Source organism: Pan paniscus, chromosome 20, assembly GCF_029289425.2.
Source record: "Pan paniscus chromosome 20, NHGRI_mPanPan1-v2.0_pri, whole genome shotgun sequence".
NCBI lineage: Eukaryota > Metazoa > Chordata > Mammalia > Primates > Hominidae > Pan > Pan paniscus.
In genome coordinates this window covers 15,698,675-15,723,874 of record NC_073269.2, presented here as the reverse complement: position 1 = coordinate 15,723,874, position 25,200 = coordinate 15,698,675, and the positions used below count along the sequence as shown (strand labels likewise).

Below are 25,200 nucleotides of genomic sequence, written 5' to 3'. Positions count from 1 at the left end.
CCAGGGCTAGGGCCACCCAGCCAGGGCGTACCCGTTCACACACCAGGGCAAAGGCACACAGCAGGCAATACCCACCAGGTCACCAGCTGCTCAGTATAGTAACAGCTGGGGTAAGTGGGAAGGCCCAGGAATCCAGAGGAAAGAGTGGTCAAAGGAAAAACAGGAGAGATTGTGAGAAGGAACTGTGGATGAAGTGTGAGAAGCAGAGACGTCAAGGTGAGGAAAACAGCAGCAAACCAAAGATGGGGACCAGCGCTGTGAGCCCACACACACCCGGCGGCCGGGAGCACAGGGCCGGGGGTTGCCACCCACAGGCAAGGGAGGTCCAGTCAGGGACTTCGGCTCATCTCTAGGAGGGGTTCTGATGACGTTCTCATTCCTTCCTTTTCCTTCCTCCCTTCTCCTCACCTACCTGGTACCCAGCACAGAACAGATCCTCAATCAGCTTTGTCAGGTGCACCGATAAATGTTGTATCTGGTGACTCCATAGCCTGAGATTTGGCTCTAGAGGCCCTCCCCTAGGAAGCCTGCCTGGCCCCTCAAGGCAAGGCCCAACGGCCGCCCTCTGGACACCCACAGGCCCTGCACAGCCCCGCTCAGCACTAAGCACACTACACCTTAACGCCCTGGGTCCCCATCGGTTCCCTGCATGGGGTCTTCCTCTGAGGGTGGGGAGCTGGGTGTGGGTTTGCCCACTGCTCTATCACAGGGCCCAGCGAGAGGGCATACCAGCGGCACCACCCGGCCTGCCTCAGGCAGGAAGGCCTGCGTGAGCCTCTCCAACAATCTGAGTGAGGCCTAAGCATGCCAAGGGGCTGAAGGAATCAGCGGGTGATGCCTGAGACCACGCACACTGAATCGACATCCTGCTGAAATCAGAGCTCCCCGATCTGGGCCCTCATCTGGGTGCCACGGAAGGTTCTGGTTTAAATCTACAGTGTATGCCTTGAAGCTAGGGAGACCCCAGGCAGCATTTCCCAAAGAGCAGCTTCCGGAGCCCTGAGCCCATGAGATGCTGTCCATGAAGTGGCAGAGGCTGGGAAAAGCTGCACACTGGTCGCTAAAGGCTCTAAGTCCTGAAGGAGAGGGGGTGCAGCAGCTGGCTGGCTTCGCCCTCTCCCTGCAGGTCTGAACATAGCACTGCCCTCTCCCTAAACTAACCATGGGGATGCCTCACAGAAGGCGTGTTGGTTGGGGACAGTGGACCACTATCAGCCCAGGAGAGCTTCCAGATATTCTCAGTTGGCTCTGCCTTCACCCCAGGACCCCCGACAGAGACTGTCTGACACCTGCCCTCTCAGAGAATCCCAACTCAGTCACCTCCTTGGATCTGAGAGTGAGGATTGGTGCCGCCCGACCAGCCAGTCTCCAAAAGTACCTACTTGGCAAACCCAATGAAGTCCTCATGGTTCGTGTTGATGTAGGACTGCTCAATGTCGATCAGCAGAAGAATCTGGGGGAGAGCGGGGGTCACTGTGAGTACAAGGCCAAGCCTGGCAAGTGGGGGCAGCAGCAAGAGCATTTCCTGGCCTTGTCAGCAGGGAAGCCGTGGGAACCAGGAGGCTTCCCAGACAGGAGAACAGGGGCTGGCGTCGCACTCCCCACACCCTCATAGGCAACAGAGCCTGGGACAACAGAGCACAGCCATGCAGCCCAATGTGCCAGTCACAGGCAGGGCCGCTGTCCCCAAGGTCTGGAGTCTTGATTGAGCCACTAATTGGCCGTGTGACCCTGGGCCTCACGTTACTGAGCTGTGGAATGGGGTGACAGGAGGCCCAACTGCCAAGGGTTTAATAATGTGCAGTCGTTTTTTTTGTTTTTTTGTTTTTTTCTTCGAGACGGAGTCTTGCTCTGTCGCCCAGGCTGGAGTGCAGTGGGACAATCTTGGCTCACTGCAACCTCTGCCTCCTGGGTTCAAGCGATTCTCCTGCCTCAGCCTCCCAAATAGCTGGGATTACAGGTGCCCGCCACCACGCCCAGCTAATTTTTGTATTTTTAGTAGATACAGGGTTTCACTGAGTTGGTCAGGCTGGTCTCGAAATCCTGACGTCATGATCCGCCCGCCTCGGCCTCTCAAAGTGCTGGGATTACAAGCATGAGCCACTGCGCCTGGCTTTTTTTTTTTTTTTTTTTTTTTTTTTTTTTGAGAAAAGAACTTACTGTCTCCCAGGCTGGAGTGCAGTAGAACAATCATAGCCTCAAACTCCTGGGCTCAAGCAAACCCTTGCCTCAGCGTCCCAAGATGCTGGGGTCGCAGGCATGTGCCACCACACCTGGCTGATTTTTCTTTTTTCTTTTTTTGTAGAGGTGGGGTCTCACTATGTTGCCCAGACTGGTCCTGAACTCCTAGGCTCAAGTGATCCTCCTACCTTGGCCTCCCAAAGTGCTGGGATTACAGGTGTGAACCACTGCAAGTCACTGCCTTGTATTTTTTTCTTTTTCTTTTTTTTGGGAGACAGAGTCTCACTGTGTTACCCAGGCTGGCGTGCAATGGCGTAATCTCGGCTCACTGCAACCTCTGCCTCCTGGGTTCAAGCAATTCTCCTGCCTCAGTCTTCCGAGTAGCTGGGACCACAGGCGCACGCCACACCACCTGGCTAATTTTTTGTATTTTAGTAGAGACGGGTTTTCACCATGTTGCCCAAGCTGGTCTCGAACTCCTGAGCTCAGGCAATCCACCTGCCTTGGCCTCCCAAAGTGCTAGGATTACAGGCGTGAGCCACCGTGTCCAGCCTGTAAAGTCTTTAGCGCCTGGTGTGTTCAAAGTGTTGCATTAAAACTGCGAAGCTAATTTGTCCAATTATGAACACTAAAATAAAACACACACACGGGCACGGGCACGGGCACGTGCACGCGCACGCACACACACACGCTCAAGCTATCAAGCTAGAAAGGTCTCATGTGAGGAGCAGGGCTTGTGAGTCCACTGCACTTGCTGAAACTCTCCCTCCCTCATCTTTCTTGTCTTTTGCCCAGGATGAAGTTGGTCTATGGGAACCATGGATCCAGGCAGCTCACTGGCTTGATTCCCGTTCATAACAGGCCAGGCTGCTGGGGAGGAGGCGCTGGGATGCACGTCACTGAACTCCCCTGGCCCTTGGCCAGTCACTTCCCCTCGCTGCACCTCCAAGTTCCCGAGAATAAAGTAGGGCAAGGCACTCGGACCTGTCGCCTGCTGGAAAATGCCAGGGTGCTCCATCTGTGGGAGCGAGCGTGGCTGGTTTAAGTAAGGCCTGAGTCTCCTCAACCCAGCGCTCTCAGATCCGGCCCGGCAGCATGGCAGGTGGGCACCAGCAGCTGTGGAAGGGCCGGCAGCATTCTTACCAACAGTAACAACAAAAAGAATCAGACTCTTCCAGACTTTTGATACAATTTCCAAGCTACAGCAGCTACGAGGCGTAGGTGGACCAGTGCCCTGAGGGAGCAATTGGCCAAATCAAAACTGGGCGCCTCTCTGCAGGACAAATGAGCCCATTTCATCCCCATCAATGGCAAGGGGAGAGGGACCATTTTAAACAAAGTGACATAACAAGCAAGGGCTTAATTAAGCTCTGGTTTCAACAAACAGTTGTACAAAGAACACAGAGGACAACTGAGAGAAAGTGACTCGAAACAGATCCGGGAGCAGTGGCTCACACCTGTCATCCCAGCACTTTGGGAGGCCGAGGCGGGTGGATCATTTGAGCTACGGAGTTCAAGACCAGCCTGGCCAACATGGCGAGACCCCATCTCTACTAAAAATACAAAAATTAGCCAGGCATGGTAGCTCACGCCTATAGTCCCAGCTACTTGGGAGGCTGAGGCTGTGGCTGCAGGAGAGTATAAGGACGGCCCAGTGCTTCATGGGTGACAGTCTCAGCTGAGGGGTAGGCAGCAACTTGGGGTGTGTGCCTGCATGCCTTTGCAAGAAAGCGTTAAATGTTAAAAAAAGAAAAAGCAGGCTGGGCGTGGTAGCTCATGCCTATAATCCCAGCACTTTGGGAGGCCAAGGCGGGCAGATCACCTGAGGTCAGGAGTTCAAGACCAGCCTGGCCAACATAGTGAAAATCTCTCTCTACTAAAAATACAAAAATTAGGTGGGTAAAGTGGCATGTGCCTGTAGTCCTGGCTACTTCGGAGGCTGAGGCATGAGAATCACTTGAACCTGGGAAGTGGAGGTGGCAGTGAGTCAAGATCGTGTCACTGCACCCTAGCCTGGGCGACAGAGCAAAACTCTGTCTCAAAAAAAACAAAAAAACAAAAAAAACCCGCAACACAAAAAGCACCCCAAACACCCTCCAGCAGGCAAGTGGAGGTCCATGCTGTGCTCCATCCATTCCCTGGAAGATTGCTTAGTAATCAAGGCAGCAAACTACAGATACAACGAACAACACGCTTGGCTCCCAAATGCAGACGCCGAGGGGAGGGAGGAAGGGAAGAAGGGTGGCAGGAAGGGAGTCAAGAGTCAATGGGCCTTACATTGTGGGAGTCCACTTGAAGGACTGTAGGATAGGGAGCAGGCTGGTGGTGGCCAGGTCCTTTGCTGCTTCTTTTTTAAGAGACAGGGTCTCGCTCTTTCTCCCAGGCTGGAGGGCGATGGCACGACCATAACTTACTGAAGCCCTGATCTTGTGGGCTCAAGGGATCCTCCCACCTCACCCTCCCTAGTAGCTGGGACCACAGGCATGCGCCACCACGCCTGGCTAATTTTTTTATGTTTTCGTAGAGACAAGGTCTTGCTATGTTGCCCACGTTGGTCTCGAACTCCTGGGCTCAAGCAATCCTCCTGCCTGAGCCTCCCTAAGTGCTGGGATTACAGGCGTGAGTTACTACACCCAGCCTGGCCTGTGGGTTTTTGAGGGGTCGACTACAAAGAGGCATAGGGACAGGGATTTTAGGAGGTGACAGAACCGCTCTATATCTTGATTGAGGTGAGGGTTACTTTGCCATATGCAGCTGTCAGCATGCACAGAACAGTACACTTGACATTTACTGCATGTAAATTATACCCAATAAAGAAGACAAAAGGCCAGTACCTGGTCCTTCGTTCTCCCCTCCCGTTCCCGGATGTAAGTGGTGACGATTCGCTCTGTCTCCTCTCGCAACCGGGGGTAGGAACTGAGCTGGGGGAACAAGCAGAGTGGCCGCATTGGCGGGGTCCTCGTGGCACGGGAAGCAACATGAACCACACAGGTAGAAAATGCGGAGGGGGGTGGGGAATGAGATATGAGGGGGCCCACCGAGCCCACACCTTGCTCCTGGCCCCCAGTGAGTCCAGCTGGGAGCTAAGAGCAGAAGAGTGGGGGCACCGTGGACCGGAGACAGCAGGAGAGCAGAGCTGCTTTTCCAGCCAGTGACCGGGGGGCAGGAGGCAGGAGGCAGCATGAAAGCAGAAAAGCAGGGGCATGTTTGCCATCCAGGGCTTCAGGGCACCCCCCTCTTGCCCAGCACTGGGTGAGAGCAGGAACCCTGAAGGGCCTCGCCAGCGTGAGTGAGTAGCGTCTGTTCTAGAATGGTAAGGCGGGTATCTGGGCCATCAGCCTCGATAGGAACTCCTTGCAGAGAACCACTCCTGATCGCTGTATCTGTGGCACCCACTCGCCAAATGCCCCCACCTCCCCAGGCTTCATCTGCAGCACCAACTTAACCAGACCTCATGCACAGGGGAGTCCCATCTTCTGCAGTGTGGGTCAAGTCCACGAGTCGGGGAAAATGGAATGGTTACTCTCAGGTGGCCTAGACTGTGAGAACATGCAGGGCTATACAGATGATGTGTTTCCTGTGTTTTGCTGTTTTGGTGCTGGCTGGGAAACCCCTTTCTCTAGGGGTTCCAGGAAAGGGCACTGCTTAGTAAATGCAATGCGTTTGGCAACAACAAAGGCTGACTGCCCCCACGGGCAGCCACAACCCACGTGTGATGCCACTCCCCCCATTCCATCTGCCAATGCAAGGTGGCGACATCTCTAAGTGACAACTGGTAGGCGGAAGGGGGTTCCTGCCGAGGCTGAATTTTCCAGATGCTCGGGTTGAGACTAACACATGGAGGGGGAGGACGGGGACAAATGCGGAGATGAGAACAAAACCTGTTACCTTCTCGGCACACTTTTTTATAACCGTGGCCAGCTCTGAGACCACGAGATCAACACACTTCAAACTCGGCTCTTTGAGTTTTACAATCTGTTTTTTCACAATGGCTTCAAAGGCCATGTCGGGGGTGAAGAGCCCCGTCCTGGGTCATGCGGAGGGCAGGATGAGGCAGAAAGACACCCAGGGACAGTGCAGGCCACACACGCAGGACAGGAGACAGAGAGAAGAGAAGAAACGAGAGTCATCTGATTAGTCCATGCATGGGGGAGCCTGCGCCCGCATTTGCCCCGGAAGCTGCTTCGGATCAAAGAGGTCTGGGGTTTGGGGGTGTGGGCTCGGTCTGGGGTGTAGTTACAGAAGGGCCACGGGGGGGTTGTCATTGCACAGACAGACAGCCAAGGTGTGCGGAGTCCTCTAACATTCATGTCCATGACACCTGGCTCTAGGACGAGCATTTTCCAACCTGTTTGGACTGTTTTCCCCCTCCCTTTTCTAATCGAAGAAGCTTAAGCAGCAAATGTGGGCTTTTCCAGACTAAGAACAGAGGGGCTCAAGCAGAAATTCCCTGGCAACCCGGAGCGCTGGGGACACTGTGGTCGCGCAAGCACAGACTGCCCACTGGGAGGCATTTCAGCTGCTTGGCCAAAGCGTGCTGCCCTGGGAACCAGGCCCGTGGCGTTGGCGCGGGTTGGGGGAGCCCGGCGCGTCCTGCTGAGTGGAGGCAGTGGCACGTCGAGAGCGCATGGAGGCACTGTGACTAAGTGGATCCAAAAATGGGCTGCCCCTGGGGGACAGCGTGGGGTGCAGGGCGTGGGCAGGGGCACTTAGGACCCCAGCTGGCTCTCATGATGTCGCTGGCATTCAGGCCATTCCCGGAGCTGAGGGACAGAGAAGTCAGTGGCTCCAGGGAAGTCTGAGAATGCCGGGCATTGGTCAAGAAGGGGTGACAGCCAGGGAGCTTCAAGGAGCTCAGCCTCCAGCAGTTGACGCGGGGGGTCCCTCTCTGCTTCCCAGGAGGCAGCAAAGCAACAGCCCAGTGAAACCCCAATTTCATCAGACACATGCTAGGCTTGGTATCAGGGTCCCAGGGACAACTGTGCATCTGTCTGGCCAGTCCAGGAGGCCTGGCACTCCCCTGTGTGCCTGGGCCCAGGCCGACATGCTCCTGCCCCAGCCTCTGGGGAGAGGCCAAGTTCACGGACACAAAGCGATATGGGGAGAAAAGGCACCAGTGGGGGCCAATGAGGCGCTGGGAGCCTGATACCAAACCCCCGTACCCCCGTTTCCACAAGGTCAGGAGTCACCCTGCCGAGGGAGCAATACCTTACTGGTACACTGCCTAACTGTATTGATTAGCTCCTGGATAACCAGGTCGACACATTTCAGACAGGGCTCTTTCAGCTTGACGACCTGCTTTTTCACAATGGCCTCGAATGCCAAGTCCGGGGTGAAAAGCCCGGTCCTGAAACCGTCCAGACCCGGGGGCAGGGGAGATAAGTCAGAGAGAAACAAAGCATGGTCAGCAATTTCATTGGCCCTGGCCGGGTCCCCAACAAGGAATGAAGGTTGTGTCATGTGTGGGGTCGGATGCCTGAGTCCACTGCCCGGAAACCCTCAGGGTGACCCGAGGACCCCACGGCGATGGAAGGGCAGACACCTGGAGCAACTACCTTTGTTAGAATAAGGAGGAGACCCAAGAGGCTCACGAGGAAGCCATGATGGGGACTCATGCTGGCTTCCCAAAACCCTGATTCAGTGCCGCCCCGCCCCTCCCCAGGCAAATCTGCAGTGAGCATTCTTAGTTTAGCATGAGGTTCACACCAACCGACTGGGCAGGAACTAAGCCCTATTTGATCAGGAGCTGCAGACAGCCCCGAAGCCTGCAACGGACGCAGGACTAAGACACATCCACCCTCACGTGCCCTTGGAGACCCTCAGGGAGGGGCTCGCAGCTACAGAAGACCATCCAAGAGCCCTCTTAAGGCCTAACGATTAGAGACTCAGAGGTGTGGGCGACCCAATTAGCTGGGGGGTGGCACCGCGGAGAGGAAGGAACAGTGGTGACTCTCCTCGTGGAACTTGCCTGACTCCATGGATGTTCTTAATGGCATAGCTGATCTCCCGTCGTAAGTCCTTCTCGTCAAACTCCATCTGAGAAGAGACAAACCAAGCACATGCATGGAGGCACCCGGGGCGCCCCTGTGGCAGGCGTGCATCTGGGGAACGTTCTCTCCCACGTGTGGCTATATTCACAAGGCAGAATATTTAACTCGTCAAAATTTTATTTAAAAAATTGAAAACTGGCCAGATACAGTGGCTCACACCTGTAATCTCAGCACTTTGGGAGGCCAAGGCAGGCAGATGGCTTGAGCCCAGGAGTTTGAGACCAGCCTGGGCAACATAGTGAGACCCCATCTCTACTAAAAATACAAAAATTGGCCAGGTGGGCTAGTGCACGCCTATAGTCCCAGCTACTCGGGAGGCTGAGGTGGGAGGATCATCCGAGCCCAGGAAGGTCGAAGCTGCAGTGAGCTGTGATTGTACCACTGCACTCCAGCCTGGGTGAAAGAGCAAGACCCTGTCTCAAAAAAAAATAAAAATAAACAAACAAATTAATTAATTAAAACCCAGTTTCAGAAAGCATGACATGACACCAACTCTCTCATCATATTGGTGGGAATATAAATTCATGTAAACTTAGATTTTTCAGACTATCAGTATGCACCACCACACCCAGCTTTTTCTTTTTTCTTTCTTTCTTTTTTTTTTTTTTGAGATAGGGTCTGGCTCTGTCACTGAGGCTGGAGTGCGGTGGTGCCCTCTTGGCTCATTGCTGCATCCTCTGCCTCCTGGGCTCAAGTGATTCTCCTACCTCAGCTTCTTAAATAGCTAGGACTACAGGCACATGCCACCACACCTGGATAATTTTTATATTTTTAGTAGAGATGGGGTTTCACCATGTTGCCCAGGCTGGTATTGAACTCCTGGGCTCAAGTGATCAGCCCCCCTTGGCCTCCCACGGATTATAGGCGTGAGCCACTGCATTTGGTCTTGCTCCTCTGATTTTAAAAAACTGTTTTTTTGTGTTTTTTTTTTTAATAAAAAATGCTATGTGCTCATTGTAAACAGTATAAAACTTCAAGCAAATCACACACACACACATGCACACACACACACACACACACACACACACACACACACACACACAGAAAAAGAAGTCCCAAATCCTAGCACCCAGGGCTGATATTTTTCCAAACATCCTTGCAAATACAAAGAAACACTTGTAGACAGACATCCATGTTCAGTTTCATACATAAGGATGTTGTATATATCAGCTCAGTGCTATGTTGCACATGCTGGCTCCAATGCCTATTTTTTCCTTCTTCAATGACATGCTAGGGACATCTTCTCATGTAAATTTATCTGTATTTTCTATGTATTTTGCAAAGAATGTATATTGGCTTTTGTCAGAGGAAAAACACAGGGGTTTTCATATTGTTCTGCCCAAAACCTCAAAGCTGAGTGTCGGAAAAGGAAGGCCATGGGGACACCTCATCCAGGCCACACCCTGCCCACCACAGGTTCAGGCCTAGAGGTAGGAGCTTGAGACCTTATTGCCTGGGAGGAGGCCTGGCTCGAGGCCAGCAGGAGGGTGCCTGACCAGAGACGGGAGGGCCCAGCCCCAGGGGGCACTACCTTCACCAGCTCAAATGGGAACCGCTCGTGGAAGATGCGATTGATTCGGGCGCCCCCGGAGAGCTCCAGTGTGTCCACCTGATCTCCTGAGCCCTCGATCCTCTTCTCAAAATCCACCCCAAACTGCTGGACCATCCTATGAGGAAAAGGAAAAAGCAAGCATCAAAACGGAGGTTTCCACACTACTCTGGAATAATGTTCCAAGTCAAGCCAGGGTTTACTGTTCTTTCAACATTTTTCAGCAGCAAAATGTCTTCTGTCTATATTAAGACAAATAAACCAAATTCAAGATCTCCCAATGGCAAATGCTGGCTACGAGTCAGGCTCAAGCTAAGCCTGTTCCGATTATTCACCCATTCGATCCGAGAAGGCCCACTTATTCCTCCCACTTTGCAGAAGACAGGAGTGAAGTTCAGGGGTCAAAGCTCAGCACCTCTGCCCTGAAGTTCAACTTGATTTACAGGATGCTGGGAAGGAAAGGTAGCCACTTCCCCACAATTCAGGTGGCTTCCGCAGGTTCCCGCCACCTCCCAGCCTGCTGGGGTTGGTCCTGACCCATCGATGGGATGTGAGGCCTTGGACAGGACTTTGCCCCTCTGAGCCTCCGATTCCTCATCTACAAAATGGGTTGAGGGTAACATCTACCTCCTTCGTGGAGACTGAAGATGTTTCTAGATCTCATTACCTCCAAGAAGTCACTGATCCTAAAATGCACTGTTATTTTGTGTGCCCACAAAAAAAGAAAAAATGCTGCCACTAATGGTAATTCTGCAAAGACACCTGGTTTCACACAAGTTAAAATGTTTTATTGGCCGGGTGCGGTGGCTCATGCCTGCAATATTAGCACTTTAGGATGCTGAGGTGAGAGGATGGCTTTAGTTTGGGAGTTTGAGACCACCCTGGGCAACACAGTGAGACCACATTTTATTTAAAAAAAAATATATATATACTGGACACGGTGGCTCACGCCTATAATCCCAGCACCTGGGTGGCGGAGGCTGCAGTGAGCCGAGATCGCACCACTGCACTCCAGCCTGGGCGAGACAGAGTGAGACCCTGTCTCAAAAAAAGAAGAAAAAAAAGAAAGAAAATTTTTGTTGGTAAAAAATTGCTCATCTAATGGACAAAAAGTGGTAATAACATGTGTCGCCCCTTAGAACGGGCCTGGCCCTTAAAAAGAGTCTCTCAGCATTGCCTATTGGCATTGTGAATAGTAAAAAAGTAGGATGATCTTGTTCACGTTTTAGTTTTCCTAAGCATTCCTAATTGCTCTCCTTAGGGTACTGGGCTGTCTCCCTTCATCAGTTTCCCTCCCAAAAATCATGATCTACTGAAGTACCTGGGGACTTGCTCCTAAAGGGGAGCTGCTCAAATGGTGACCACTGTCAGGGCCACCAAGGCTGGGCTGCCAAAGAAAGGGGGGTCTCCTTCATACCCCAACTGGGAGAGGCAAGCACAAGCTGCCCAGATCCCCAAAATCTCTTTCCTCACATGAAGCAAAGGGTGTGCACATTTAATTTCCTTCCAGGAGACACACAAAGGCCTAGGTTAATGCTTCACCTGGAATGGGGAATTTGTTTTTTTTGTTTTTTGTTTTTTGAGCTGGAGTCTCACTCTGTCGCCCAGGTTGGAGCGCAGTGGCACAATCTCAGCTTACTGCAACCTCCGCCTCCCGGGTTCAAGTGATTCTCCTGCCTCAGCCTCTCCAGTAGCTGGGAATACAGGTGCCCGCCACCATGCCCGGCTAATTTTTGTGCTTTTAGGAGAAATGGGGTTTCGGCATGTTGGCCAGGCTGGTCTCTCAATGTCCTGACCTCAAGTGATCCGCCCGCCTTGGCCTCCCAAAGTGCTGGGATTACAGGCATGAGCCACTGCACCCAGCCTGGAATGGAGAATTTGAATTGTGGACCAAACCAGGACCTAGGTCAGCAAAGGCACAGCACTAAACTAATGACAGACAACAGACTGGGCGGGGGGGTGGAGGGGGAGGGTTAGGCAAGGATGGAGACTCTGGGGACCTGCTCTCAGCCACAGGGGACAAAGCACACCTGGGCACCAGCCTCCTGGGGGCCCTGGAGGTGATTTACAGGCCCAACCCACGCTGCACAATCAGAGCATTCTGGACAATTGTGACCGGCTGGTCGGTGTCCCACGGAATTCGGGTTGAATCCTGCCCCCCTGTACCTCGGAATGTACTCTTATTTGGAAACAGGGTCACCGCAGATGTAATCAGTCAAGAGAATATCACAGGGTGTGCTCATAGCCAATATAACTGGTGTCCTTATAAAAAGGGGGAGTTGGGCTGGGCATGGTGGTGCACTCCTGTAATCCCATCACTTCGGGAAGCTGAGGTAGGAGGATCGCTTGAGCTAAGGAGTTTGAGACAGCCTGGGCAACATAGTGAGATCCAGTCTCTAGAAATACTTTAAAAATTAGCCAGGTGCTGTGGTGCACGCCTGAGGATCAGGCTACTCAGGTGGCTGAGGCAGAAGAATTGCTTGAGCCCAGGAGGTCCAGGCTGCAGTGAGCCGTGATTGCACCAGTGCACTCCAGCCTGGGCAACAGAACAAGAGACCTTGTCTCAAAAGAATAAAATAAAATAAATAAAAATTTAAAAAACAAGGCCAGGCGTGGTGGTTCACGTCTGCGATCTCATAGTTGGAAAGTTCAGGCAGGCGGTTTGCTTGAGGTCAGGAGTTTAAGATCAGCCTAGGTAACATAGTGAGACCTTGTCTCTACAAAAACACAAAAATTAGCTAGGCATGGTGGCGCATACCTGTATTATTCCCAGCTACTCGGGAGGCTGTGGTGGGAGGATCACTTGAGCCCAAGTGGTGAGGCTGCGGTGAGCCGGGATTGCACCACTGCACTCTAGCCTGGGCAACAAGGCGAGACCCCGTTTAAAAAACAAATACATGAGGTCTAGGCATGGTGGCTCATGCCTGTAATCCCAGCACTTTGGGAGGCCGAGGTGGGCAGATCACCTGAGGTCAGGAGTTCGACACCAGCCTGGCCAACATGGTGAAACCCCTGTCTTTACTAAAAATACAAAAATTTGCTGGGTGTGGTGGTGCATGCCTGTAATCTCAGCTACTCAGGAGGCTGAGACAGGAGAATCGCTTGAACCTGGGAGGTTGCAGTGAGCTGAGATCATGCCACTGCGCTTCAGCCTGGGTGACAGAACGAGACTCTATCTCAAAACAAAAACAAAAACAAAAACAAACCACCAAATACATAAATAAAATAAAATGAAAAATTAAAAATCAATTTTAAACACGTACGTTCCTTAACCCAAGATCCCTCTGCTGGGGTCTTTGCCCTGCAGGAATCCTTGCCTGTACAGTCACAGATGAACTTACAAGCATCGGTTAAGGCCAAAAACAAACAAACAAACAAACAAACAAAAAAACCCTGGGTGTCCCCATGGGCACTGGGATACATGAACAGTCTGTGGGCTGCACCAGGCGGAGACAGAAGGCTCCAGGCTTTGCTTTAACAAGAAGAGAAAAGCCAAGTGCAGAATTCAGGCTGGGGGAAGTCTATTACCGTAATTCCCGTTCTCTTGTAAGGCGCGAACCGAGAAAGACCGCCCATGTCTGCATGAGGACCTTGGACCCTCAGATAAAATGCTAAAGCAAGAAGGCCCAGCTCTTGACAGGAGACACAGATAACAGTGGCGCTTCTCCATGGTGAGAGTGCCTGGGCAGGGAGGGCCCTGCAAGGCAACTGGTTACAAATGACATAACGTGCTAAGCCCCGGGGGACAGGGACTGTTTGTGATGGGCATCCCCTGGCCCAGTCCTGCCATAGGCTTAACAAGTAGTATTTAAATTTATTTATTTATTTATTTATTTACTTATTTATTTTTGAGATAGAGTCTCGCTCTGTCTGCCCAGGCTGGAGTGCAGTGGTGTGATCCTGGCTCACTGCAACCTCTGACTCCCAGGTTCAAGTGATTGTCCTGCTTTAGCCTTCCAAGTAGCTGGGACTACAGGTGCCCACCACCACACCTGGCTAATTTTTGTATTTTTTCATAGAGACAGGGTTTCACCATGTTGGTGAGGGTGGTCTTGAACTCCTGACCTCAAGTGATCCATCCACTGAAGCCTCTCAAAGTGCTGGGAATACAGGTGTGAACCATCGTCCCCAGCCTAATTTTTTTTTTTTTTTTTTAATTTCAGAGACAGGATCCCACTTTGTTGCTCACGCTGGTCTCAAACTCCTGGCTTTAAGCAATCCTCCTGACTTGGCATCCCCATGTGCTGGGATTACAGGCACCTTGTAATCTGCCAGTTTGTCCCCATGGCCATGTGAGATGACAGCTGCTATGACCCTCACTTTAGAGGTGCAGAAAATGAGGCTCAGAGAGGTCCAATCACCTGCCTGTGGTCACCCAGCAGGCCCAGGTCCACCCTCAGGCTGAATCCTCCACAACAACACTTCCTTCAGTCTAGTAGGCTGAATCTTGTGTTTTGTTTGTTTGTTTGTTTCTTTGTTTGTTTGAGACAGAGTCTTGCTCTGTCACCCAGGCTGGAGTGCAGTGGCACAATCTTGGCTCACTGCAACATCCACCTCCTGGGTTCAAGCGATTCTCCTGCCTCAGCCTCCCAAGTAGCTAGAATTACAGGGGTGCACCACCATACCCGGCTATGAATTTCCTCTTGAAGCCTGCAAAGGGCCACTATCTGCTCTGTAGAAAGTGTTTTGTAACGTAGTCAAGGCTGTCTGAGCATAAAAGCACTCTGGCCCCTGAGCCCATGACCATGCACTACTGCCTGGCAGAGGGGGTGGGGGGATGCCAGGGCTGTGATGGCCAGAGGAGGCGGTGTCCTCCTGGTGTCCCTGTGGGAAGTGCCTCATGCATGGCACTGTCTGCAGTATGAGCTACCCAGGAGTCCCTGTCACCTGCTCTGGTCGCTGCAGCTGTTCCAGTGCCTCAGGGTCCCTTACAGGCCAAAAGCCAAAAGGTCAGAGGCAGAAGAGTCCCCGAGTGAGAATTTGGGATTGTGGGGGCACACCTGCTCCCCAACCTCACAGCTAAGCAGCTGCACCAACCAAGTCATGGGGTGGATCTTAAGAGGCCAAGCTGGAGAAGGACCTAACCTAGCCAAGGTGTGGCTCCCACCCCCTCTCCCATGTCTCTTCTCCCAACATGGCCAGGGAGCCTGTGAGCACCTGAGTCAGTCCTGACCCTCCTGCGCTCAGAACTGTCCATGGCTCCCACCTCACTCACAGCAAAAGCCAATGTCCTCCCTGAGGCCCCACAAGGCCCTGCACAACCTGCTCTATCACCTCCTCCCACTCCCCTCACTCACGCCATCCAGCCACAGGGTCTTCCTCTGACATGCCCGGCCCACTCCTGCCCCAGGGCCTTTGCACTGGCCGGGCTTAATCCCACACGGCTCCCGCCCTCACCTGCTTCAGGTCTTCGCCTGACACTCAACTTCTTCTTTTTTTTTTTTTTTTTGAGACGGAGTCTTACTCTGTTGCCCAGGCTGATATGCAGTGACACGTTCTCAGCTCACTGCAACCTCTGCCTCTTGGCTTCAAGCGATTCTCTTGCCTCAGTCTCCCGAGTAGCTGGGATTACAGGCGCCTGCCACCACACCTGGATAATTTTTGTATTTTTAGTAGAGACAGGGGTTTCACCAGGTTGGCCAGGCTGGTCTTGAACTCCGGACCTCAAGTGATCCTCCCGCCTCGGCCTCCCAAAATGTTGGGATTACAGGCGTGAGCCACCACCCCTGGCCAACACTCATCTTTTTTTTTTGGAGACAGAGTCTTGCCCTATCACCCAGGCTGGAGTGCAATGGCGCGATCTCGGCTCACCGCAACCTCCACCTCCTGGGTTCAAGCAATTCTCTTGCCTCAGTCTCCCAAGTAGCTGGGATTACAGGCATGTGCCACCATGCCTGGATAATTTTGCATTTTTTTTTTTGTTTTTTTTTGAGACAGTCTCGCTCGATCACCCAGGCTGGAGTGCAGTGGCGTGATCTCAGCTCACTGCAAGCTCCGCCTCCTGGGTTCATGTCATTCTCCTGCCTCAGCCTCCTGTGTAGCTGGGACTACAGGTGCCCACCACCGCGCCCGGCTAATTTTTTTGTAGGTTGAGTAGAGACAGGGTTTCACCATGGTCTCAATCTCCTGACCTGGTGATCCACCCACCTCAGCCTCCCAAAGTGCTAGGATTACAGGCGTGAGCCACCGCGCCTGGCCTTTTTTCTTTTTTTTAAATGGAGTCTCACTCTGATGCCCAGGCTGGAGTAAAGTTGCACAATCTCGACTCACTGCAAGCTCCACCTCCTGGGTTCACGCCAGTCTCCTGCCTCAGCCTCCCAAGTAGCTGGGACCACAGGCGCCCACCACCATGCCTGGCTAATTTTTTGTATTTTTTTTTTGGTAGTGATGGGGTTTCACCATGTTAGCCAGGATGGTCTCCATCTCCTGACATGATCCGCTCGCCTCGGCCTCCTAAAAGTACGGGGATTACAGGTGTGAGCCACCATGCCCAGCCTAATTTTGCAATTTTAGTAGAGACGGGGTTTCACCATGTTGATCAGGCTGGTCTCGAACTCCCGACCTCAGGTGATCCACCCACCTTGGCCTCCCAAAGTGCTGGGATTACAGACGTGAACCACCGCTCCTGGCCGGCCAATGCTCACCTTCTAAAGGAGGCTGTTCCCGACAACTCCCGCACTAGCACCACTTTCATATTTTGACATTTCACACACTACACATTTTCTTTCTTATTTTTTGTCCCATTCGTCCCACTTCCCCCCATTCTGAGCACTCCAGGGGCAGGGATGGACACCTGTCCCCTCCACTGGGGCGAATGCCATGCTTAGGATGGAGCCTGGCACGCAGAAGGCTTGCAGCAAGTGTCTGCTGAATCAGTGAGTGGACGAGTGATGAGTGGTGCCCAGCCTAGGGGGCCCTGTGGCTGATGGAAGGCGGGGCCAGGGTGGTGGTGGTGGTGGGTGCCGGGGTACATACTGCAGCAGGGCTTTGGTTTTGCGGGTGGGGTCGTCGGGCCGAAAGTTCTTGTACTCCTCCACCTCCTTCTCCAGGGACAGCAGCTGGCTCTGTAGTTTGCTACGTAGGGCCGGCAGCGACTCCCGGATGTGGTTGGTCAGTTGCTGCAGGAGAGAGGTCAGAGATCAGAAAGGGTGGCATGGGCAGGATACCAGGGAGTGGCAGACACACTCCCCCAACCAAGGGCCAACACCAGGGTGCCACTATGCGGCCACCACACCACACAGCCTTGAGAGACAGCAACAGATAAATCAAGCCACAGACACACTCATGTCTGGGAAAGGAGACGGCACGGAGCCGCCCATGAGTGTAAGAGGCTACAAACAGCCCACGGGGCCGACATCAGGCACTGGGCATATCCACGCCTTGGAGGACAAGCAACAGCTTGCAAGGACAGTCCATCCAGACCACGGAAACGAGGGCCAATGAACACACATGGGGACAGGCCCTACAAACTAAGATGGAAAGATCACCCCTGAAAAGGTGGAGAATGCACTCAAGATGAGCTCCCCAGCTGCATCTGCATCTACAGAGAGAAGCAAGGAAGATTCAAAATAGACAAATGTGGGCCAGGCACGGTGGCACATACCTGCAATCCCAGCACTTTGGGAGACTGAGGCAGAAGGATCACTTAAGATCAAGAGATCGAGACCAGCCTGGCCAACACAATGAAACCCTGTTTCTACCAAAAAATACAAAAATTATCTGGGTGTGGTGGTAGGCGCCTGTAGTCTCAGCTACTTGGGAGGCTGAGAAAGAACTCGGGAGGTAGAGGTTGCAGTGGGCCGAGATCACACGATGGCACTCCAGCCTGGGTGACAGAGCAAGACTCTGTCTCAAAAAAAAGAAAAAGAAAAACAAAGCCATAAAATCAGCCTATACTTGCAAAGTGTAAAGCAGAGTTTGGCCATCTGTCCTACAACAGAGAAAGCAGGGTGCAGTGGCTCACGCCTGTAATCCTAGCACTTGGGGAGGTTGAGACAGATCACTAGAGGATAGGCGTTTGAGACCAGCCCAGGCAATATGGTGAGACCTTCTCTCTACGAAAGATAAAAAAAGTTTTAAAAATTAGCTAGGTGTGGCAGCACACGCCTGTAGTCCCAGCTACTCAGGAGGCTAAGGCAAAACGATCGCTTGAGTACAGGAGGCTGAGGATGCAATGAGCCATGTTTGTGTCACTGCAATCCAGCCTGGACAACAGAGTAAGACCTTGTCTGAAAAATCAAAAAGGCTGGGCATGGGCCGGGGGCAGTGGCTCACACTGTAATTCCAGCACTTTGGGAGGCCAAGGCAGGCAGATCACGAGGTCAAGAGATTGAGACCATCCCAGCTAACACGGTGAAACCCCGTCTCTACTAAAAATACAAAAAAAAAAAAAAAATTAGCCGGGTGTGGTGAAGGGTGCCTATAGTCCTAGCTACTCGGGAGGCTGAGGCAGGAGAATGGTGTGAACCCGGGAGACGGAGCTTACAGTGAGCCGAGATTGTGCCACTGTACTCCAGCCTGGGCAATAGAGCGAGACTCTGTCTGGGGTTGAGGGGAAGGCCAGGATGGGTACAGTGGCTCACGCCTGTAATCCCAGCACTTTGGGAGGCTAAGGCGGGCGGATCACCTGAGATTAGGAGATGGAGACAAGCCTGGCCAACATGGTGAAACACTGTCTCTGCTAAAAATACAAAAGTTAGTTGAGTGTGGTGGCGCACGCCTGTAATCCCAGCTACTTGGGAGGCTGAGGCATGAGAATCACTTGAACCTGGGAGGTGGAGGCTGGAGTGAGCTGAGATCATGCCACTGCACTCCAGCCCGGGCAACAGAGTGAGGCTCTATCTCAAAAAAAAAAAAAAAAAAAAAAAATCATCAAAAAAATAAAAAATAAATACAAAGTGTCTGGCGAGCTAGAAAAGAGGCATGAAGGAACCTCACATCTATGGCATGGAGCAAGTGGGGTAACCCAAAGACCTCTATGACCAGGGGTCCCTGCCCTGCAGCCCTGGCCATCGACCCCCGTCTATGTGGGCTGCCTAGAAAGGCAGGGAGCTACGCTGGCCTTCCCTTGGTCTGTGACAGGATACTAGGGTACTTAAGTCATGAGCAAACGGAGAGGAAGGGGCACTGTTGCTCTGGGAAGCACCCCACGTGGAAGGAGGCTGAGCCCCCTCCAGGCTCCCTGGAGGCCTGCTGGACTTTTCACTGCTGGCTCTCAGGAGGCCCCAGCCAGCTGCGGAGTTTTACTTCCCTTCCTCTCCCTACTCCCGTTTGTAAGCAGACCCCAGCTTCCTCTCCTGGAGGGCCCCTCCCTCTAGACACTGACTTCCCTCTTTGCTCTCCTGAGCTGCCTTCTCTGGGTGGCTCTTTTCCCGGCCCCCGCGCCCCTACTGGATTCTTGATCGTGCATTTATCTGGCGGTTTGTTGGGTGTCAGTCTCCCCCATTAGAATTATGCCTTCTACAAGGACAGGAACCTACTCTCGTGTGGACACTGTGTCCCCCTGATATGTGCATGAAAAGATGACTCCTGGAGTGCTGCTGAGGCCCTGCTGCCATCCTGGAAGGTGCTAGAAAACAGCGAGGAGGAACGTCTTGCCCCTGCTACCACACACGGGCCCACTGTATAGCTTTTATTCCATTTCTCTTTATGCACCATGTGAATCTATTACTTATAAGAAGAGAACGATAAGCCAGGCATGGTGGCTCATGCTTGTAATCTCAGCACTTCAGGAGGCTGACACAGGCGGATCACTCGAGCTCAGGAATTTGAGACCAGCCTGGCCAACATGGTGAAACTCCATCTCTACTAAAAATACAAAAATTAGCCAGATGTGGTGGCGCACGCCTGTAATCCCAGCTACTCAGGAAGCTGAGGCAGGAGAATCACTCGAACCTGGGACGTGGAGGTTGCAGTGAGCCAAGATCATGCCACTGCACTCTAGCCTAGGTGACAGAGTGAGACTGTGTCTCCAAAAAATTAAAATAATAATAATAATAATAATAATAATAATAAATAAAAAAGAGTTATTAACCCCCTGTCACCAACCCCAGGCAATGCATACAGTCTTCTAGGTAAATGACTGAATAATTACAATGGTAATTAAAATTTTGGTAATAATAACAGTGATGGTTGTAATAGTAGCAGCACCAAGTCACTGAACATCTGCTCTTCACCAGACCCTGAATCAAGTACATTTCTTTTATTTAGTTATTTAAGTTTTTGAAACAGGGTCTCACTCTATTGCCCAGGCTGGAGTGCAGTGGCATGAACATGGCTCACTGAAGCCTTGATTTTCCAGGCTCAAGTGATCCTCCTGCCTCAGCCTCCTGAGTACCTGGGACTACAGGCATGTGCCACCATGCTTAGCTAATTTTTTCTATTTTTCCTAGAGATGGGGTCTCCATATGTTGCCCAGACTGGTCTCAAACTCCTAGGCTAAATGTGGACTGAACCCATTTTGCTAAAACAAGTGCTGCTCTAGCCTGAAACAAGTGCCAGTGAGGATTGCAGCTGTTGTGCAGTGCACAGCCTATGCCACTGCACACTACGTGCAAACCCTTGCAGTACCTGATTCAGCGTCTTCTGCAGATGTGGCGTGCCCATGCGGTCGGCCATGTGCCGGTAGGCCGGGTGGGAGAGGAAGAACTTCCTCTCAGCTGCCAGTGCTGCACGGATGTCCTTCTTGCCTTCAATATCCTTCTGGCTGCGGTTCACCACGCCAATGTAGCCTGTGGGGAGAGGCAGTCAGGTCAGGGGCAAAGCTAGGTGAGCCAAGTGGACCTGGCACGGGGATGGGCAAGATTCAAGTATAGAGATGGATCCTGTCCCACGAGGCACTCACAGATGTCATAACATGTTACTCAGAAACAACACAGAGGGTGCGAATGCACATGGCAGCTGCGAAGAGCAACATTAAGTATTTGGAGGAAGGAGAGATCACATCCAGCCTGTGTGCGCAGGGACAGAAAAAAGCTTTGGGGCAGATGAAATCTACAAGCTGAGATTCAAAGATAGGTGAGAAAAAAATCTCGGCCGGGAGCGGTGGCTCACGCCTGTAATCGGCTCACGCCGGGAGCGGTGGCTCACGCCTGTAATCCCATCACTTTGGGAGGCTGAGGTGGGTAGATCACGAGGTAAGGAGCTCGAGGCCACCCTGGCCAGCATGGTGAAACCCCGCCTCTACTAAAAATACAAAAAATTAGCTGTGCATGGTGGCACGTGACTATAGTCCCAGGTACTTGGGAGGCTGAGGCAGGAGAACCGCTTGAACCCTGCAGGCAGAGGTTGCAGCGAGCCAAGATCATGCAACTACGCTCCAGCCTGGGTGACAGATCAAGACTGAATAAAAAGAAAGAGAAAAAGAAAAAGAAAAAAATCTCAAGGCCAGGTGCGGTGGCTCATACCTGTAATTCCAACACTTTGGGAGGCCGAGGCGGGTGGAACGCTTGAGCCCAAGAGTTCCAGACCAGCCTGGGTAACATGGCAAAACCCCATCTCTACAAAAATATACAAAAATTAGCGAGGCGTGGTAGCACATGTGTATAGTCCCAGCTACCTGGGAGGCTGAGATGGGAGGATCACCTGAGCCTGGGAGTTCGAGGTTGCAGCAAGCTGTAATCACCCCACTGCACTCCAGCCTGGGCAACAGAGTGAGGCCTTGTCTCACAAGAAAAAAAAGAAATAACATCTTAAAAACAAGAGCAATAGGGAAGAGCTAAAATCCACTATCAAACGAGTATATTTTAAACAGTTGGGTACATCAGGGTATTCATGTCCAGAGAGATCAATGGAACCGAAAAGAAAGTCCAAAACTACACCGAGAAGGAGGTAGAACTGAAAGTTAACGCTTCAGTATATGGGGGAGAAAAGCTGGATAATTCAATACACACTGTTGCAAAGAATCCAAGTGGAATGCCTACCATTGCACTGCTGGCTAGGTTTTTGTTTTGTGGGGTTTTTTGTTTTGAGACAGAGTTTCACTCTTGCTGCCCAGGCTGAAGTGCAGTGGTGCAATCTCAGCTCACTGCAACCTCCACCTCCTGAGCATCTGGGATTACAGGCGTGCATCACCACGCCTGGCTAATTTTTGTTTTTTTAGTAGAGACGGGGTTTCACCATGTTGGCCATGCTGGTTTCGAACTCCTGACCTCATGATCTGCCCGCCACGGCCTCCCAAAGTGCTGGAATTACAGGCGTAAGCCACAGCGCCTGGCCTATGCTCCATTTTCTTTGTAGTGGGGTTGTGCATGCTTCTCTTGAGAAGCAAGGGAGAGGTGCCTGTCATCTATCCTGTAGGGTCTTGTGGGATGTGACTGCTCTTCATCCTCGCCAGATCTCTCTTGGATCCAAGAGGGAGGAGGGAAACGGAGACATGCCAAGGTGAGGTCACAGTAGGAGACCCAAGATCTGAACCTAGATCCCTGTGAAGCCAAAGTCACCATCACCTGTGTGACAGCACAAAGAAGGAAACAGCAGGGGCCAGTGAAAAGCATCTGGCTTGGATTTGGGTTGATTTACTTAATTAAGAGATGGAGTCTCGCTCTGTTGCCCATTCTGCATTGCAGTGGCACAATCATAGCTTACTACAGCTTTGAACTCCTGGGCTCAAGCCATCCTCCGGACTCAGCCTCCTGAGTAGCTGGGAGTACAGGCATGTGCACCATCACACACAGATTTTTTTTTTTTTTTTTTTTTAAAGACAGAGTCTCACTCTGTCACCCAGGCTGGAGTACAGTGGTGCAATCTCAGCTCACTACAACCTCCGCCTCCCGGGTTCAAGCGATTCTCATGTCTCAGCCTCTCGAGTAGCTGGGATTACAGGCATGCACCAACACACCCAGCTAATTCTATTTTTAGTAGAGCTGGGGTTTGATCCACCCGCCTTGGTCTCCCAAAGTGCTGGGATTACAGGCGTGAGCCACTGTGCCCAGCCTGGATAATTTTTTAAGAGAGAGATGGGGTCTTGCTGTGTTGCTCAGGCTGGTCTCAAACTCTGGGCCTCAAGCCATCCTCCCAACTGTGCTTTCCAAAATCCTGGGGTTATAGGCATGAGCCAACACGCCTAGCCTGGGTTCCCGTAAAGGAGGAGGAGTTGTGAGTCATTAGTACGCCAGGAAAAAGGGTCCAGTGGGAGGGCTTCTGAAGCCTGAGGTCACAAAACGGGAGCAGGCCTACAAGTGAGCTGAGAGTGGAAGCGCCTTCGTTCTTAGAAACAGGAAGGAAGGCAGAGAAGGGCAGCCGTGGACATCAGTGAGTCAGGAGGAAGGGGAAGAGGCCCATATCACCAAATCCTCAGCCTGGCTAGTGCCCACAGACCCCAAAGGCCCTTAGGATCCAAGGTGGAGGCCTAACAGTGTCCAAGGGCAGCCGGGTCGGGGTGGCTGTAGTAGGGTGTGGGGTTGGGTAGGGTCTGCTTTCCTCTCTAGCACCAGCAAATCCTCCCCAAACCTCAGCCAGCCACAGATTTGCTTCTCAGCCCCGGATCTTCACAGCTAAACAGGGTTTTGAATTTAGCCCTGACAGCATTCCCCTGGGATCCGGGGTCGCCTCACCACTCAGTGTCTCAGCAGTGCTGGGGGATGGTGGCAACCAAGGTCTGAACTTTTCCCCACATCTATCTCAGACATCGAGGTGGAAAACCCAGGAGTAAAAGAAATGCTCTAAATGACTGTGGCTAAGCATGAAGGGAAAGGCAGGAGGTGTCCGCAGCTTAGAGTAGATGCCAGAGGGCAGGAATGGCTTTAAAAAAACACAAAAGAAGGCTGGGCACGGTGGCTCATGCCTTTAATCCCAGCATTTTGGGAGGCCAAGGCGTGTGGATCACATGAGGTCAGGTGTTCAAGACCAGCCTAGCCAACATGGTGAAACCCCATCTCTACTAAAAACACAAAAATTAGCTGTGTGTGGTGGCTCATGCCTGTAATCCCAGCTACTCAGGAGGCAGAGGTTGCAGTCAGCTGAGATTGTGCCCCTGCACTCCAGCCTGGGCAACAAGAATGAAACTCTGTCTTAAAAAAATAAAACAAAACAAAATAAAACCTAGCCAGGAGCAATCGCACATGCCTGTAATCCCAAATACTTGGGAGGCTGAGCTCGGAGAATCACTTGAGCCTGGGAGTTTAAGGCTACAGTGAGCTATGATTGTCCCAGTGCACTCCAGCCTAGGTGACAGAATAAGACATCATCAAATAAAAAAAAAAAAAGAAAGAAAGAAAGAAAGAAAAAAGCTTCTAACAGCAAGAGTGAACCCTGATGTAAACCATGGATGTGGGGTGGGGTGGTGACAATGGGTCAACGTAGGCTCATCAGTTCTAACAAATGCACCGCTCTGCTGGGCACGTTGAAAGTGAGGGAGGTTATAGATTTGTGGGCTACAGGGCTGATAGGAAATCTCTGTATCTCCCTCTCAGTTTGGCTATGAACCTAAAACTGCTGCTCCGATAAAATAAAATGCTTGAAATTTTTTTTTTTTTTTTGAGACAGACCCTTGCTCTGTCGCCCAGGCTGGAGTGAAGTGGCACAATCTCGGCTCACTGCAACCTCCACCTCCTGGGTTCAAGTGGTTCTCCTGCCTCAGCCTCCCGAGTAGCTGGGACTACAAGTGTGTGCCACCACGCCTGGCTAATTTTTTGTATTTTTAGTACAGACAACGTGTCACTGTGTTAGCAAGGATGGTCCTGATCTCCTGACCTTGTGATCCGCCTGCCTTGGCCTCCCAAAGTGCTGGGATTACAGGTGTGAGCCACCATGCCCGACCCAAAATATTTAAAATATTTTTAAAATAAAATAAAAAATACTTAGGTTACTCCTATCAGAAGATCTGTACCTGAACTTGAACCTGAACCTGACCTAATTACCAGCTAACAGAGAACAATAATTGGCCAAATCCCAAATGTGGGATGTGGTCTGGTTTCTTCCACAAATGAATGGTATAGAAAAAAACAAACGGGATGGCAAGGGGAAGTATCTGAAAAGAAATGTGGGTATTTATGTGTAAAATGCTACAATGCCTAGGATTTATAGAATTTTTTTTTTTTTTTTAGAGGCAAGATCTTGCTCTGTTGTGCAGGCTAGAGTGTAGTGGTGTGATCATAGCTCACTGCAGCTTCGAACTCCTGGGCTCAAGCAATCTTCCCACCTCAGCCTCTTAAGTAGGTGGGACTATAGGTGTATGCCACCATGCCCAGCTAACTTTTAAATCTTTAGTAGAGACAGGGACTTGATATGTTGCTCAGGCTAGTCTTGAACTCCCAGCCTCAAGGCATCCTCCTGCCTCAGCCTCCCAAAGCACTGGGATTACAGGCGTGAGCCACCTCGCCCAGCCAGTGCCTAGGATTTGTGTTAAAATCTTCCAGGAAGATGGCCGGGTGCGGTGGCTCACACCTGTAATCCCAGCACTTTGGGAGGCCGAGGCGGGTG

General features: G+C 51.8%; 1 protein-coding gene across 8 annotated transcripts in view; it reads right to left on the bottom strand.

The window, feature by feature from the left end:
- Positions 1–25,200, bottom strand: part of DNM2 (dynamin 2) — a 113,347-nt gene that overhangs the window by 28,210 nt on the left and 59,937 nt on the right. For 4 of the 8 annotated variants that reach the window (XM_034944902.4, XM_063599872.1, XM_034944899.4 and 1 more), the window contains exons 6-12: positions 20,350–20,510; positions 16,756–16,898; positions 9,763–9,898; positions 8,150–8,217; positions 7,390–7,528; positions 5,016–5,102; positions 1,383–1,453 (exon numbers count right to left, since the gene is read on the bottom strand). In XM_034944902.4, the coding sequence (XP_034800793.1) occupies positions 1,383–1,453; positions 5,016–5,102; positions 7,390–7,528; positions 8,150–8,217; positions 9,763–9,898; positions 16,756–16,898; positions 20,350–20,510 (805 nt within the window). Of the gene's footprint in view, positions 1–1,382; positions 1,454–5,015; positions 5,103–6,069; positions 6,209–7,389; positions 7,529–8,149; positions 8,218–9,762; positions 9,899–16,755; positions 16,899–20,349; positions 20,511–25,200 lie in introns of all 8 variants that reach the window. The other 4 variants (XM_034944901.4, XM_034944905.4, XM_034944898.4 and 1 more) reach the window with 1 other exon arrangement.